Raw genomic sequence first — 16,822 nt, 5'->3', positions numbered from 1 at the left:
GAAATGTCACCAACCCTAAACAGAAGACATGGGGGTAACCTGCATGGCATGGTAGTTAGTTACAACCTTAAACACTAACCGTAAGCTGCATTAACTAGTCTGTTCCTCCAGTATCTCAGCTTAACAAAAAGCATTCTAATATGCTGAGCAAACCTGGTAAGAAAGTCATGAGCCTAACATATGCATGAAATATCATGGTACTTTTTTTCATTTTTTTTGCAGCAGTTTGGTTTATTGGATAAACATGACTTAGTCCTTAGAAGCAATATACCTTTGCTCACTCCTGAAGTGGATTCTGGACATTGAGCCTGGCACGATAATGCAAAAATAAAAGAACCTGGGCTGACTTGTTTGTGCTTCCTCAAAATGCAACCTGGTCACAGCCCTGGGCAAAAGATGGAGAACTGGAGCGGGATGTCTGCGCCCACCTGGAAGGCACTTTGTTGCAATGGCTAGAAGAATACATTCCTTCCAGGTACTAAAGATAAAGGGAGCAGCAGGCTCTCTCTGGCTTGAGCTGCGTGCAGTTTTTGTTGCTGCCAGCAGCATGCAGCATCTGGATGCGAGAAATGAGAGAAAGACACAGGCGCGCACACACACACACACACACACACACACAGGCACGCACAGGAGGAGGCAGGAGCAGAGAGGAGCCCGATGGTTTCAATCCGACTCGGTGACTGAGCGAGGAGCCAGAAAGCTCCTCCATCCCCGCACTCCTGCCCGGACCCGCTGGCCAGTGGTGGCGGCGGCGGCTGCGTTCCCAGGCTCAGCGCAGGTTCAAGGTCCCTCTCGCTTCTCACTTCGCCGGGGGCAGGCAAGGGAGAGCCACGCGGTGGGACTGCCGGAGGGAGCCGCTCTTCTCCCTTTCGGGTTGCCTTGCTGTTGTTGTTTCATTTTGGGATCGTGACTGCGATTTGTTGTTTTTGTTTTTTAATTTTTTGGGGGGGGGAGCCTACAAAAAGAAAGAAAGAAAAAAAAAAAAGCAGACGAGCCCGACCCCCTTCCTTCCCAAGCAGAATCTCCAAGAAGAGCAGCGGAGAGCCCGGGGCAGGAAGGAAAATGTACATAGACCCGGCGGCTCCCGGCAGCAAAGGTAAGAGGCGGCATCGCGTGCCTGCTCGCCCGGTGGGGCTGGGTGGCAGGATCCGGGCTCCGGGGGACCTGTTGGATGGTCCGGGAGCTTCTCGGCACCTGCTGCTGGCTCCTTCCCAAGGCCCGGCCCCCTTCCTGACTGCAACTTTCTCCTTCCTCTCGCACGTTTGTGGGAAGCTGGCACTTTCTGCACTTCGCTCTCCCTCGCCCAGCTCTCCTCACTCCTCCTCCTCCTCCTCCCGTCTGCTCTTCCCCTACCATTATATCTCACTTTCTTTCCCTCCCCTCTATTTTTCCTCCGTTCATTACTTTTCTCTGCCTTTCTCTGCTCTGCTCTCACCTTCTTTTTCTCCTCCCTGTTTTCCCTGACCCTCCCTGGGCTGCCTGAAAATGAACGCTTAGAGCGGTGCCCGGAACGCAGGCGCGCACCTGGCGTGCCAAGTAGCCCCTGCTCAGACGGGTGCGGGCAGGGAAGTTCAGGCCGAGGGGAAGGGTGAAGGGGCTTATCCCTGTCCGCGGCTTCTGTGACCTTGAATCTCGGACGGGAACTGGGTCTTTCGGGAGCCGGAAAGGTTCGCCCGCTTTGCAGGCTTCTTCCGATGCGTGAGAAATTCTCTCCAACTCCTTCTGCTGGATGTTTGCTGGGGGGGGGGGGGGGTGGGGGTGGGGAGAGAATTGCCCTGTTCCGCCCTGGGTGCGCGCAGGAAGCTCTGTACATACAGCCGGTTATTTACCTGCAGATAAAAGGACAAGGCGGACACAAAAGCTGCCAGGGCCCCGATGAAAGTCGTGCTCTACATTTACAGCAGACTCTAGCAGGTAGTGCCCGGGCTGTAAGCGAAATTCCCGGTCCTTCTGCGCTACCTCTGGGCTCAGCCACATAGGCGCGCAGTTAGCTGCTTAGCGCTAATGTGCATGCAATGCCTTTGCCATTTCAACTGGAGGGTAGTTTTGGCATTTCGAAAAAAAAAAAAAAAGAAAGAAAGCCCAAGATTAAGGCATAGCTGTATGACTAGATTTAGGAGTAGGTTGGGTCTGATGGGAAGGGATTGTGTATTTCCTTGACGGGGTGTGACTTTGCTGTTGTTTTTTTTTTTTTCGGTATTATTTTGCGTGCTCGTGTGCGCCTTGTATATTGGTTTCAATGTTTATGCTTTTATATGTTATCTTAACCACCTTGCGGCCAATAGTGAAAAGCAGCCGATCGAGTTTTCCCAAATAAAATAAACACCATCTAAGAAAGTATGTTTTAACCTATACACAATTCAGCTATGGAATGTGTTGCAGGAGGGATGTGGTCAAGACTTTTATTATGCCTGGATTAAAATAAATAAATAGAGGTTTGTCCTGATTTCTGGAGGACAGGTCTAATAGCAGTTGCTAGCCAGGTTGACCTGGGGGGGGGATCAGCATCGGGGAGAGAGCAACAGGGAGGGGGAGCTGCCGGGTGCTGTCCAAGACAGGGTGCTGAGCTCATGGACCAATGGTCTGACCTAACATGTAACTTCTTGTCGATGTTCTTAAATCACGCTCAGCCTTTGAATTGCTCAGGTCCACTGCTTTGAGGAGGGCTGGCTAGCTCCTGTGACTGCCTGGCTAGCTCCTGTGACTGCCTGGCTAGCTCCTGTGACTGCCTGGCTAGCTCCTGTGACTGCCTCTGAGCATTCTTATTGATGGCCCATGTAGCATCTCAGTACAGACCATGCTCCTTACAGATGCCGTACATTCACCCCGGCCTGGGGGAAGGGACTATGTCTCCTTGCTTAGGGAAGGCTGGCTGAAGTGGGCTCGCTCACTGAGAGATCTTTGCTGTACCTCTGAAAAGTGCAGAGCACTTTGCACATCAGAATGGACTGAAACAGGGCTCTCCCTTTCTCAGAAACGCTGAGGGGCCGATGCAATAAAAATATTGCGGAAAGTGGGCACTCACTGTTGAGCGCCGCTTTCCCAACACACACCCAGGCACCTCTCCTGGGGGCGCCATGCAATATTTAAATTAGGGGTCACGCTGCTAAGGAGGCGCTAGGGTTGAATGCGTGCTCCTAGCACCTCCTTGGCAGCGGGCGCCCAGGAAAGGTCGGCTGTTCGCGGGTTAGGAAGGCAGACACTCAGTTGTCCGAGCATCCATTTTCCTAACCGGTGCACAGCCATGGGTTAGGAAAATGGTCACTCGTTAAGTGAGCGTCCGTTTCCCTAATTTGACCACTGGAACTTGAAAAAAAATTTTTTTTTAACTTTCTAAACTTTTGGTTCTTCCGACTTAATATCGCCACAATATTAAGTCAGAGGATGTACAGAAAAGCAGTATTTTCTGCTTTTCTGTACAACTTTTTGGGGTGCTCAGAAATTAACGCCTGCTCTGGGCAGGCGTTAATTTCTGAGTGTAAAAATATGTGGGTCCGGTGCACATTATTTTTTTTTTTTTGCATGTTGGGTGAATAACTAATAGCCTCATTGATATGCATTAGCATGTGATGAGCGCTGTTAGTTTCGCGGTGTATTAGATGTGCGTTGTGGATGCACTAATCTCCTTATAGCATAAGGGGCTGTAAACGTGCTTCCAACTGCAGGTTAAACAGTGCGCTCAGCTGAGGGCACTGTTTTGCATCGGCCCCTAAGATAAATAAATGTTTTCACGCAATCACTTATATTCAGGTAAATAATTCATGATTAAAAAATGTTTCAGTCGTTCACTTAATGAACAAAAGAATACAAGTTCAAGGTGATTACATTTTAATCCCCAAATGTGTGCTTACAAGATCCTGAAAACATATTACTAGTGAAATAAACTGTGAACAAGAAGTCAGCCCGCCATAAAGACTGTCCCAGAATGAAACGGCTTCAGAAAACCCCCAATTCCAGTTTCTACTTTCAGATCCCGCATCTCACTATAGATGAACACGAGGCTCAGTTGACAGCTTCATTCTTAAGGGTGTGCAGGCCAAAAAATATCATATCATTTTGTTGGGGGGGGGGGGGTATGTGAATTCTGTGTCATTCAGGAGGGGTTTCATTTTTATAGGTTTTGAAAATCAGTGCACTGTTTCATTTTCTATCATTTTTACTGCGCACTGTTCCTGAATAGTGCACACGATTTGCAAATCGTGTGCACCAAAAATGATAGAAAATAAAACACAACATTTTGTTTTGTAAAAGACATCATGAAATGATACAGATAATGTTGTTGACATTGCCTATGTTGTTTCAAATGAAAGCACAAGGTCACAAAGAATATCAGTGGGAGATGCAGGATTCAAGCCCTACTACTCTAACCACAAGGCCACCCTGTCTCCTCGCTTTTTGTGTCCATGGCTCTTATTATAGGTTGTCCAGGGCAGCTGGACATATGACATTGGACAGGCAACATAAAATAAAACATGCTTGAGGGGTACGGTTAGATTATTGGCAATCCAATTGCGATTCTACCCTTCTAGTTTCAGAACTCTATCATTGCAGGAAGTATTCTGCTTAGGGCATCTGTCCTTGGTACCCTGTACTGAGCACTGTCGAGGTAGGGCCAGTTCACTGATTGTCTCTTCATTTCAAGTAGCCTGCTTAAATTCCACATCTCTTAAATGGCTAAAATTAGCAAGTCACAATGGCATTCTTCAGCACTTTAAAACACATTACTCTGATCCTCTGTGTGCAGTCTCTCCTAATTGTATGCCATGCACTCTCCTCTGATACCTTCCTTTATGGGTAGGGAGGAATCTTAGGCTCCTAAACTGTCTGGGATACCCCTTTAGCCCTCAAAAACTCACATTCTACCAAGGTAATCTTTTCTCTGATATCTTAGGCACAGATCACAGTATGTCTGGCTTATATGACTGGTTGATATAACACTGATATCATTCCCTACCTAGAAAATGTGACATGGATAATATTTCCTGCCTCTCATGGATGCGTTTGGCATACATGTTCATCTTTTCTTGCTAGACCCAACTGGTTGATACATCCCAGGCATTATCTTCTGCCCTCATGCCTAGTTGATGTGGAATGGACATTATACTGTATATGTAGGTTGGAGGCAATCTGAATATCTTCTACCTGTCTAGTTTCATATAGGCATTGCCCCTTGCCCATTTATTCGGGGATCGTCTTCTACTTGGTTTGATGAAAACAGTTTATCCTGTCCACCCACATAGAGTTACCAAGGAATTGTCTCCTGTCTGGACATTTTCACATGGGTGTTACTCCTCTCTGCCCATAAGGTATAACTGGAGTTTTGTTTTCTGCCTATTTAATTTGACATGGTCGTTGCCTCTTGTCTAGTTAATTTAGCACAGATATTGTGTCAAGCTCTCCTGTTCCTGCTGTCTGTTGGAACTTCTCCAGTTAGACCCAGGTGGTGTGCTGAGCAGGTGTGGTTCACTCAGCCATGTGTATGATAGAACATGCCTACTTCACAACCTTCCCACCTTTTTTTTTAGCTTACAAGAAAGCATTTGTTTATCAGCTAAATAGATTTTTCACTCCCTTCACAAGCAAGCCAATTGGCTGAAGTTCAGAATTTCAATTCCCCAGAGATGACTTGTTTCACAAATGGAGCAATATCACATCACTTATAAAGATCACAAACTATAAGAAAAACAAATTGAAGGTTAGAAAAGAAGTAATCTCTTTGGAAGGGCCATGTGCACAAATGTTCAGTGCCTGGACAATAAAATCCCGCTCTTAGAAATCCTAGGATGGCCTGAATATTGTCATTATCTCGGAGACATGGTACTATCTGGGATAAAGACAGACCAGGCGATATAGTCTGTTCAGAAAACAGAGAGGAGATAGGAAAGGGGGAAGCATGGCACTTGATCTGAAGTACAATACAAGAGCAAATGAAATGCTGGCACCACAGGGAGGGGAGGAAGCACTGTGACATTCTATAGAGACGGGACGTGGAACTGCCGTTTGCTTTTCTGTGAGATATACACTTTCAGACCAGGGAGAAGATCTGGACAGAGGTTTATTAAAAGGTGGCCATAATATATCAACTAAAGGGAAGGATCTGCATTTTGGGAGAGCTTAGTTTGACAGATGTCTACTATTGGGGCATTCCAGCTTCAGCTAAGATAAAACCGGTGGGGCTGCCGAGTCGATCCATTTGAATGTGTGGAAAAAGATCAATAAACAAAATAAATATAAGGTGATACCTTTTTATTGGACCAACGTAATACATTTATTGACTAGCTTTTGGGTGTTATACTCAGGTCACAAGAAGAATGGAATGCTTTAAAAGAATTGTTAAATAGCTGGAAAGTCTCTTCTCCCTTAGTCCACATCATAAAACTTTCAGCTGTATACTGATAATATCTGAAAGGTCTAGTCTGGCATCCATTCAAAAAGGTCTCTTCCAATTCTGCCATTAAAAGGTTGGTATATTGTTGTCACCACAGTATGCCAACCTTTTCATGGCAGAAATGGAAGAGACATTTCTGACTGGATGCCAGACTAGACCTTTCAAGCATTATTGGCATATCGATGAAACTTTTTATCATTTGGATTAAGAGAGAAGAGACTCTCAAACAATTTTACAATTCTTTTAATTTAATGCATTCCATCCTTCAATCAGATTCAAAATAGACTACTCCATGGAAAGAATTAGCTGTTTAGATCCCACAGTCTGAATCAACAGTGATCATCTACAAACATCTGCACACAGGAAATCAACCGGCAGAAGCAGCTACCTTCACTCATGCAATTTCCACCCTTCACATACAAAAAGATCCATTATGCACAGTCACCGCATATGTTCTGACCCAAAATACAGGGGGAAACACTTCCAAGTCCTAACTCAGAGCTTTCCAAACTGGTGTGTCGTGACACGTTAGTGGGTCGCCTGCAGTGTGCAGGTGTGTCGCGCGAACGTAGCACATTAAAGCCCGGTCCACAATCCACATAGCTGTTCTCCTCCAGCATCACACGCATGCGACGGCACGTGACGCCGCACCGTCAACTCCGACGCGAGTTTGGGCTTTTTTTTTTTCAGTTCGTGGGTTGCTTATTATTGGGCGATTTTTGCTGTCAGTCGCGGATTTTTTGGGCTTGGTGGGTGGGACTTGAGCCCAGCTGTCCCTGTCATTGGCTGCTGCTGATGATGAGGCCTGGCCATGAGGAGCACTGACCGCAGGCCACAGTGTCTGGTGATCCTGGAAGGTTTTATGCAGCAGGGCAGGCTTGAACCCTGAAGGGAGTGAAGCACTTAACTGGCAACAATCAAAAAGAAGAGGTACATGAGTGAGGGGGCCAGACATGTGCTGGGGGGGAGATATGAGTGTGTGGGGGCCAGACATGTGCTGGGGGGGGGAGAGAGATGAGTGTGTGGGGGGCCAGACATGTGCTGGGGGGGGGGGAGAGATGAGTGTGTGGGGGACAGACATGTGCTGGGGGGGGGAGAGAGAGATGAGTGTGTGGGGGTCAGACATGTGCTGGGGGGGGAGAGAGAGATGAGTGTGTGGGGGTCAGACATGTGCTGGGGGGGGAGAGAGATGAGTGTGTGGGGGACAGACATTGTTTCTCATAAATTATAACAAAAACATTAATCTTGGAATATTATATATTTTTAATATAAATGAAAGGTTTTCATGAGATAGGTTGTGTCGTGAAACATTTTATTTATGTATATACTTAAGGAAACATACATAAATTGTCGAAAAACTTTTCATTCGTTTAACCTTTAACCTCTGGTTTGCTAGTAGACTGAATTACCGTGTCGTGAAATTATGTTTGTCTAAAAAGTGTGTCACCAGCATGAAAAGTTTGGAAAGCTCTGTCCTAACTGAATCCTTTAAACAAAAAAAAAAGGCTACAACCCCAGAATTATTCTCCACAAACCTGCACCCAGGGCAAGCCTGGAATACAATGAAAGGAAAACCACAGAGTGAGTACCTAGTAATATATAACAAGCTGAGAAAACTCACATGACCTACAGCCACTACTCCTAGAGAATGAATCACTGAAATAAATATTCCCCACTCCTCTGGTACTAGCATTGCAGCGATCACTGAACCTGAAAGGAAACTACTACGAAGAAAAGCTTCAAACAAAAATTCTGAAAGCAGAAAATGGCATAAGACCCTGCGAGACCCCAGGCTGCAAACTAAACCAACACATTTCACAGGACCCACAGGCATTCAGCATATGGGGACCCTATTCATGCTCCTTCTCTAACACAGTATATGTTATTCACTGCAGAAAATGTGAAGAGGGATGCTACCCTGGTGAACCAGGCCGGACCTTAAAGATGGACATAAACCTACAGACACAAGCTTCCTAGGCTTTGCACAGGGATCCCTGAAAAGGCAGAATATCAGTTTACAAATTAAATTAAACTAAATGTAATTTTGTTTCTTCTTCTTCAAATGTGTGCTATTGGCAGCATGCACTAAAAGTAGGCCACCAGCCCCACCAGCTCCCCAAGGCAAGGCCTGCAAATTGATCTTATGCACATTCACTTAGACTGGTTTGTAGCTTTCAGGAAGCAGAAATGGGTACTCCTGACCTACTGAGATTTCAATAAGTTCTCCGAACCAGCAGCTCCCATACAGAAAGTCCATAAACAACCGGCAGCCTGGGTAAGAAAGTAGCAACAGAAGGGGATGATAAAAGGAGTTATCTGAGAAGATAGAGCCTTAGGGATCAGGCTGGGGCTGGTTTTATTTAAGGTTTTTTGAAGCCACATTGTAGAGGGACTAGAACGGAGCTTCTCAAACCTGTCATGGGGACAACCAGTTGAGTTTTCAGGATATCCACAATAAACATGAATGACAAAATGTGCATATGTTGGGTCTCCAATGCATGCAGATTTATCTCATGCAAATTCTTTGTGCATATCCTATAAATCTGACTGGTTATGGGATCACCAGGACAGGCTTGGAAAACCCGGAGCTAGAAAGAAAGTGATGTCCCTTTGCAGATGACACTAAGAGCTGCAAAAGGACAGTAAAGAAAATGAGAAGGACTTTCAAGCAGTTTGAGGAGAGGTCAAGGGTGCAGCAGCAAAGGTTTAATTCAACTCATGTGTCTGCAGTGCAGAAACCCAGGGGAACTGCACATGATGGGGGTGAAGTACTGGAGAGAGATTCAAGAATATCAGAGCTGATGAGACCAAGCAGCATGATAAGGCAGGAAGGAGAGCCGGTGGCACACTGGATGGCAAAGAGAGAAGCATAACCAGAGCTCCTGATGCCCAATGGCAACTCAGAGGTAACTGCTCTAGCAAGAGTTAGAAAATTTGGGGGCAAATGTTTTGAAGTTCGGTGGCATGTTTGCATACATTTTCATAACATTGAATTATTTAAAATCTTAAACTTATAAATCTTAGAAATAGTTTTCCAACTTTCTGATGCATCTGGGCATTTTATTGTTTTTTTTCCCCTTTGTTTGATTTTCTTTCACAATTTCTCACTTGCTTATTTTTTACTTTTTGATTTGTGTAACACCCCCCCCCCCCCCCCCGTCCTCAGTGAGACCAAGCTCTGAGTCACAGCCTCAGGACCGTCCTGAGCAGAGGAGAAGAAAGTTTTCAGGGCCCTTCAGGAAATGGGACATCCAGTCTTACAAAGCATTGCTATCAGCAGCCCAGCAAATACAAGTTTACTAATTCAAAACTCGTGCCGTGGTAATCACTTGGCAAGGTCACTTCTTCTGGGTGAAGAAGCTTAAGTCCACCAGCCACTCTCCTAGGCTATGTACCTTTAACAAGAAGTCCTCTTGGCTCCCCATCTCCATAGGCCACCAGTTGTATCTGATTTTTCCAAACTGCTGGCTCGTATGAATCTTCCGATATCTCCTCTTCTCTGCTTTGTAGGTAGTACCCAGAGGGAATTTGCTCTTTCCTGTCCATTGATTTAGTACCTGGATGGTACCTAGATGCCAACAGGACCAGCAGGCATGAAATATTTCCTCCAAAAATACTTTGTACAGCCTCTGCTGTGAATCGCTAAAGGGCTTCCCGGGAATTCCCAGCCAAAGATAACGCAGGACAAGGATTTTTCTCCCCCTAGAGACAAACCCAAGGAAGGATGGGCTGTCTTTTCTTGGGAAGGGGGGAACTCATCCTCTACAGAAAGAAAAAAAGGAAATAAAGCTCAAATGCTTTTTCCTGCTAAAGCAAGAGGTTTTCCAAAGGCACCGCGGTTCATCTGTACTGGGATGCCGCTCCTGCAGGAGGAGGGACGCAACTGCAACCTCCCTTCAAACTCCAACTCTAGTGGTCATCCTACTAAACTAGGACGTAAACCACAGACCACCTGGCAGAGCAGGGGGATCAGTAGGGCAGGGGACGAAGAGGGGGAGGCCGAAGAGAAGGCCTCGACTGCCTGCAGGAGCCTCCCCAGCCCAGAGCCAGATTTAAGCGGCATTCACCCATAGGCAATGGGGATGTGGCCCTTCCCATGGAGGGAGGGAATGATCTCCCCCGATTACCTCTATCCAAAATCCTCTTCTCTCGGACCGTCTTCCCCTCGCCTTCAAGTCACAGCACTGCCTGTCCTTACTAGAGGTGTCAGCCTCACAGTGGCAGCGACTGGAAAGAGAAAATTCAGCACGGGCCCTCTTTCAACCATCACATCCTGGCTGGCCCTGCAGTGCCCCACCCCCCTTGCGCAGGTTTCTATGGTAACAGGAAGCCCTGGGAGGGCGTTGCAGGGTCTGTCGGTAGGTGATGGCTGCAGTGCTGGAGAGGATAATGGCCCCGCAGTGGTAGGCCCCGCATGGAGGCACTGCCGCGGTGATGATGCTCTGGCACCTATAACAATTTTATTTTTTTGCCTGAGGCAGTTGCCTACATTTCATGTGCCTAAATCTGGGTCTGCACCAGCCCGGTCCCGTCTTTTGTTGCTTTTTTTTTTTTTTTTTTGCGATTGTACGGGAAAAAAGCAGATCCTGCGGCAAGGGTCAGATTTGGCAGCCTTGGTCCCCAGAGCTACAGGAACCCGGGGTCTGTGGTTATAAGCAGCAGAGTAAAAGAAGTGGTAACACCTCTGCCCTAATCACCACCTGTGAGACCTCATCTGGAGTACTGTGATCCGTTGAAGGCTGCATCTCCAGGGGGACCTGTAAATAAAACCGAGGCAATCCAGAAGGGAGCTGTAACAATGGAGTGGGAGCCTGCAACATGTTAAGTGCGCATTCTGAAGGGAAGAGGAAGTAGGGCAGTTATCAGATAAATCAATGCCATGAGTAACGCACAAGAGGTGGAAAGGAAATTTGAGAAGAAAGGGATCATCCTTGACATGAGGCTGGAGGAGCGTGGATGCTGGAATAATGCAAGGAAGCTGTGGTGGTCGATTGTAGAAGTTACCCATTTGCTGTCACTTTTGGCATCGTGACAGCAGTACCAGGGGACGCCAGGAGCCCAGCACTAATCCTCCCCTCTCCCCTACCCACTGGTAGGCATAAGGTGGAGATGTCCGCCTTCAGCTCTCCAGGAAGTGCATCAAGTTTAGCATGACCTCCATTCGCACTTACATTTAAACAAAATAATAAAAGCTGCTTTTTTTTTTTTTTTTTAAAGAAAGCTTAAATTGAAAAAAATGGGGTCCCTGTTCTCTGCTTCTATACTTCCCATTGCACTGCGCTCCCTGAGCTGGAATCCAGGGCTCTTCAGCCACTGCGGTTTGAAGCTAGGATTTGTCAGAAACATCAAAAGGCTTCAGGAAGAGAAATACAGATACTCAGTTTTAAAAGCAGGTCAGAGCCAGCATGGAATTGTAAAGCTGTTTGTTCTCTAACAAAGCGAGCGCAATATGTTAAAGGAAAATCAAGATAGCAGAGCTGACAGGTAGGGTCCCTTATAGTTGTGTTATCACACCTGACCAATAGCGCTGCTTGCTTGCCATTTTCCCATGCTATTTAATGCACTCTTTAGGACAGATGAAAGCTTAACCATTTCCCCTTGATCCTTAAACAGGCAGTGAAATGGCAGCCCCTGCTCTCTTATAACCCCCAATAAATCCACAAATAAACAGGTACAGGCTGGCTTCTTTAACAAAGCAGATCATACAAATGTACTTAGTAAAGCTGCAGCCCTGTACAACAGATGAAATACAAAACAACCTTATGCCTGAGCTGTTCATTCCAGAGCCTCTGGGCCTAGAAGCATAGAAACAAGACGGCAGGAAAAGACCGTATGGCCCATCTTGTCTGCCCATCTGCTTTACAATTCCCATTACTCTCTCAGAGATTGCCTGGATTTATTCCATGCTTTCTTGAATTCAGTTACCATTTTTGGAGACCGTTCCATGCATCCACTACCCTCTCTGTAAAGAAATATTTCCTTATATTACTCCTCAGCCTAACCCCTTTTACCTTCATCCCATGACCCCCTACGGTCTCCTTTCTTTTCAAAGAGGCTCATCTCCTGTGCATGGAAACCTTGGAGGTATTTAAATATCTCTTATCATATCTCCCTTATCTCACCTTTCTTCTAGGGTGTACATGTTTATATCTTTAAGTCTGTCTCCACATGCTTTAGAATGAAGACCACTGCCCATTTTAGCAGTCCATAGGCTGGCAAGTATCCAATGAGACTATCTCATGTAGTCATTGGGCTACTATGTCCCCCACAGTCACATCCTTTGGCCACCTGGTCTAGCCAGCAACTGGGTTTGTCTTCCCTGCCTCAATTCATAGGCCTAGTGGCTTCCTGGGGCTCTTGTCTTGTCTACCCTCTGCCAGCTATGCTAGCCAGTGACAGTTGTTGCCCCACAACCTTGATCTTTGTTTCAAATGCCTTGGCAGTGAGTGGTGCAGCCACTCGGCCCGTGCTCCTGGTGACCACAACAGGTTGCCACCCCAATTTCGCTTACCAGCTTGGGTGTACTGCTACAGACAAGGGCCAGGAGCTTTCACTTGCCCCTTGATGCCTACAATACTCTGCTGTGGCCCTGTATTAGTGACCTGTGAATGCCAATTCTGCTCCTTCTTGCCCATCAGCAGTGACTATGTCTTTGCCAGTAACTGGTGGATGTAGACTGGCACAGTCTTCCATCAAGAGATAATGCCCTTTGGGATGTGGTGAAGTCACGTCTCTTTATTCACTCTCTTCCTGCACCAGCAAAGGGGCTGCAAGTGATTCTGGACTTTTCTCAGCAGGAAGCTGGACCAGATACGGGTTGGGCTGGGAAAAACAGATTTCGAGAGGCTGATGAATGGCGGAAGTACTGGTTTCCTTTAGTTTAATGTATTAAAAATATGTATACCACACACATCATACAAATTTCAGAGTGGTCCACAACTGGAACATACAAAAACAAATAAATAAAAATGAATTCAGGTAGAATCTGGCTGGCTCAGGCAAGGATCCCACATGTTGCTTTATGGCAGGCAACGGTTAATCCCATAGCACACTTTTTCCAAACCACAGATAGGGTTGAGACTAGGGCTAAGTCTAGGGCTGTCCATTTGCTCTTTTACCAGCCCAGAAATTGGAGGTGTGCCTAGTTAGCCGGACAATTCATTTCTTGCTTATTGTACCTGAAAACGTAAGGAACGTCATTACCCTAAGCACATGGCTGGGTCACCCGGACTGTTCATATGTTTGAGGTGAAAGCTGACAGTCTCCAGTGCTCAGCTCTCTTGATGTTGGTGGGGCAAGGGCCGCTGTCCCTCCAGTTCAAAAAGACCGAGTCTCAGGTTGGTTAAGGTCTAACCCTGAAGCAGCTTAAGCATCCCTTGAACACTAATGAGAACTGAAACCTGGGGTGTGTGAAGGGGGGGGGGGGGGGGGGGGGAACAGGTTATCGTCCCACTTAGGTTTCCTTGCGAGGGGTAACAAGATAAAGTTACAAAGCTCTGGTCTCTATAGACAACTCTATCTTTTCCCTCCAGTAAGTATGTGTCAAATCCACGAGGCCTTGCTTGTAAGTGGCCCACGTGGCTGGGCTCATTGAGCTGCCTTAGAGAGTTCCCAGGCCTCCTAAATCCATGCCCGTAGTTTTACTGGTACTGGCACCTTCATCTTTTACTCCTGGTGCCAGCAAACATGAAATTAGACCAATTTAGAGAGAGAGAATCAGCAATTCCACTTTGCACACCCAGAACATGGCATAATTAGCTGCAGCCAGTATAGCTTCACTTCACATATAGGGACCTTCAGGGGGTTTTTCCCCCCCCCCCAGGAATTATAATTAACAAAAGCAGAAGAAAACCAGTAGAAAAATGAGTTCTTGGTGGTATTTTTATTCTGCTTTGGTTTGTTTAATGTTTGCTTTGGTTGTTTCATTTACTGAAACAAAATAACCATTAAATTAAAAGGATCCTGAATGAACCCCCTTAATTTTACTGTTTTGATACCTCCAGGTATCAAAACAGTAAAATGAAGCTCCCCTCCTCTCCCAGGTCTCCTGTCCTCTTCCTGGGGTCTGCAGAGTAGGAAGAAGCAGGGAGTAATCCCCAGTAGCTCCTCTCTTCCAGTCCCAATGGTGCTGGCAGGCCCTGACGGGGCTGGGGTTGCTGTTTTCCTTGCTTTTTTTTTTTTGCTGTTGTTGAATCTCCAAAATGAAGGGGACCAAAAATCGCCCACATTTTGCACGGGGGTTTTTGTTTGTTTGTTTGTTTCGTTTTTAAATACAATGAAACAGAGTTGATGTGTGACATGCTTCATGCCAAGCTGTCATGTTCCGAGGCCGCTGGGATGGATCCTTATCAGGCAATAACTGGAGGGGGGAAAGCGGACGGACCAGGTGCTCCTGAGCTGCTGGCGTCTCCCTGCTTTTTATGCGCCCCCAAGCCCGCCCATGATCGGATCCCTTTGCTCGCCTCCACCTGAAAACCCTTCTGCCGGTCCCTCAGGAATTCATTTTCGAGAGCCCCTGGTTCACAGCACTTCCCATTGCGATGTAAGCACCTCCTGGCAGGTGGAGAAGGAAGCTCTGGCGCCAGCTACTCTGCCCCCGACCTTCAGTTTTTCTGGCCGACGATTTTCTCACCTGCTGCTTTGAAATTGATGCCCCGGGGGGGGGGGGGGGGGGAAGCTCCAGATGTGTTTATTGAGAGGAGGCAAGAATTGAGGGAGAGGGTGCCACCCCCCCCCCCACCGCCTGAAAATAAACACCGCCCTCGTCCTGCAGGGGAGGGAAACAAAGGGACCCGGGGGAGGAGAGGCACTGACGGGGGGAGGGGGGGGGCAGCCACCGCCCCCATCCCCCTTACCTTCCCACTAAGCATCCTCAGCCGGAGGATGAGCTCGGGGTGCGAGCCAGCGAGTAACGTGGCCGTCCTGGACCGGGAGGAGGGGGCAGGGGGCTCTGGGAGCGAAATGTGCCAATTAGCTGCGTGCGAGGGAAGGGGGAGCTGCCGCTCTGTGCCGCTCCCCCGGTTTTCAGGCTGGGGGCGCCGGCTCCGGGCTTCTGATCGGCCGGGGGGGGGACGGACACTTCAAAGGCCAGGCGACAGGTTGGAGGGGCGGAACGAGGAGCGTGGGCTGCGGCTGTCGCCTCTGGCTTCTCCGGGCAGATGTGCGCCTCCGCTCCCCCACCTTCCCCCGGGGTTGCTTTGCTGTAATATCTATTATGCATGAAGCCAGCAGGGAGCTCGCTGGCTTTCCAAGAGCAGAGCAGTTCAGGCGCTACCTCTTTTTTTATTTCTGCCTTTGCAACCGCTAAGGGACCGTCTCAAAAGGCCCGGCAGGATGGGGAGAGAGAGGAGAGAGGAGAGAGAGCAAGAGAGAGTGAGAGGGGAGAGAGAGAGAGAAGGAGCAAGAGCAAGAGAGAGGAAGAGAGAGACTAGAGGATAGCGGGAGATGCAGAGACGATCCTCAGGAGGGAGAATCGGTTCGTCTCCCCTGTCTCCCCTCCGAGAGCTCTTTGGGGGTGTTTCTTCTTTTCGCTTCTCTTTCCTTCTCGGCTCTCCCGCTTCTTCTGTAAGAGAGATGTAGCACAGCGAGCTGGTGCCCAGCACAGAGTAGAGACGTCAGCCTCAGCCCTGGGCTTTCAGCTCTCCCTCTGCCCGTTGCCGGCTGTGCAATTTCTAGCTCAGATCTGCTCTCTGTACCGGTTAAACTTACCTCCTTTTTTTCTGTTTTTTAAAACCTAATTACTGCACGGAAGAAATAGCATGCAAAGCTGAAGATCTAGTCTTTCCGAGGCACGCAATAAAGATTCCTGAATCTGAATCCTATAGCAGCAGACGATGGCCTGACCTTATTAGACAATGCGCCGGCATTGCTTGACAGCCGCTGAATTGCTGTGGTTTATTGTCCCTGTGCTGGGAGCGGGGAGCTTCGACAGCAGATAGGAGCCCAGAGCAGCCACACACAGGCTACCTGTACGCCCCCCCTCAGTTGTACGCTTTAAATGCCCTTTTTAAGAAGTCGGCTGTTTGTTGCTTTCCAGCCCAGAAGAATAAGCTCAGGTTAAAATCGACGAGAGTCCTCAAAACAGAAGCCGGGCGGTTGCTTCGGTGCACCTGATGCGTCCATGCAGCTTTCCTAGTGCGATCAGAGAGGGGAAGAGCATAAATGAAGCCTTAGCTGGCGATCAAATCCGAGCAATAACGTTGCTTTAGCTTCTTTGCAATTTTTTGTTAAAGGACTTAGAACATAAGGACATGCCATACTGGGTCAGACCAAGGGTCCATCAAGCCCAGCAACCTGTTTCTAACAGTGGCCAGTCCAGGCCATGAGAACCTGGCAAGTTCCCAAAAATGAAGTCTATTCCATGTAACCATTGCTAGTAATAGCAGTGGCTATTTTCTAAGTCTACTTAATTAATAGCAGGTAATGGACTTCTCC

The 16,822-nt window shown here is 47.6% G+C and overlaps 1 protein-coding gene across 2 annotated transcripts in view; it reads left to right on the top strand.

Moving 5' to 3' along the window:
* Positions 1 to 554: 554 nt before the first annotated feature.
* Positions 555 to 16,822, top strand: part of SYT7 (synaptotagmin 7) — a 420,555-nt gene continuing 404,287 nt past the window's right edge. Inside the window, exon 1 of one of the 2 annotated variants that reach the window (XM_029583040.1) lies at positions 555 to 1,096. In XM_029583040.1, the coding sequence (XP_029438900.1) occupies positions 1,063 to 1,096 (34 nt within the window). In that variant the 5' untranslated portion in view covers positions 555 to 1,062. The remainder of the gene's footprint in view (positions 1,097 to 16,822) is intronic. The other variant, XM_029583041.1, reaches the window with a different exon arrangement.

The sequence above is a fragment of the Rhinatrema bivittatum genome, chromosome 17 (assembly GCF_901001135.1).
Source record: "Rhinatrema bivittatum chromosome 17, aRhiBiv1.1, whole genome shotgun sequence".
NCBI lineage: Eukaryota > Metazoa > Chordata > Amphibia > Gymnophiona > Rhinatrematidae > Rhinatrema > Rhinatrema bivittatum.
This window is presented reverse-complemented; position numbering and strand designations above follow the sequence as displayed.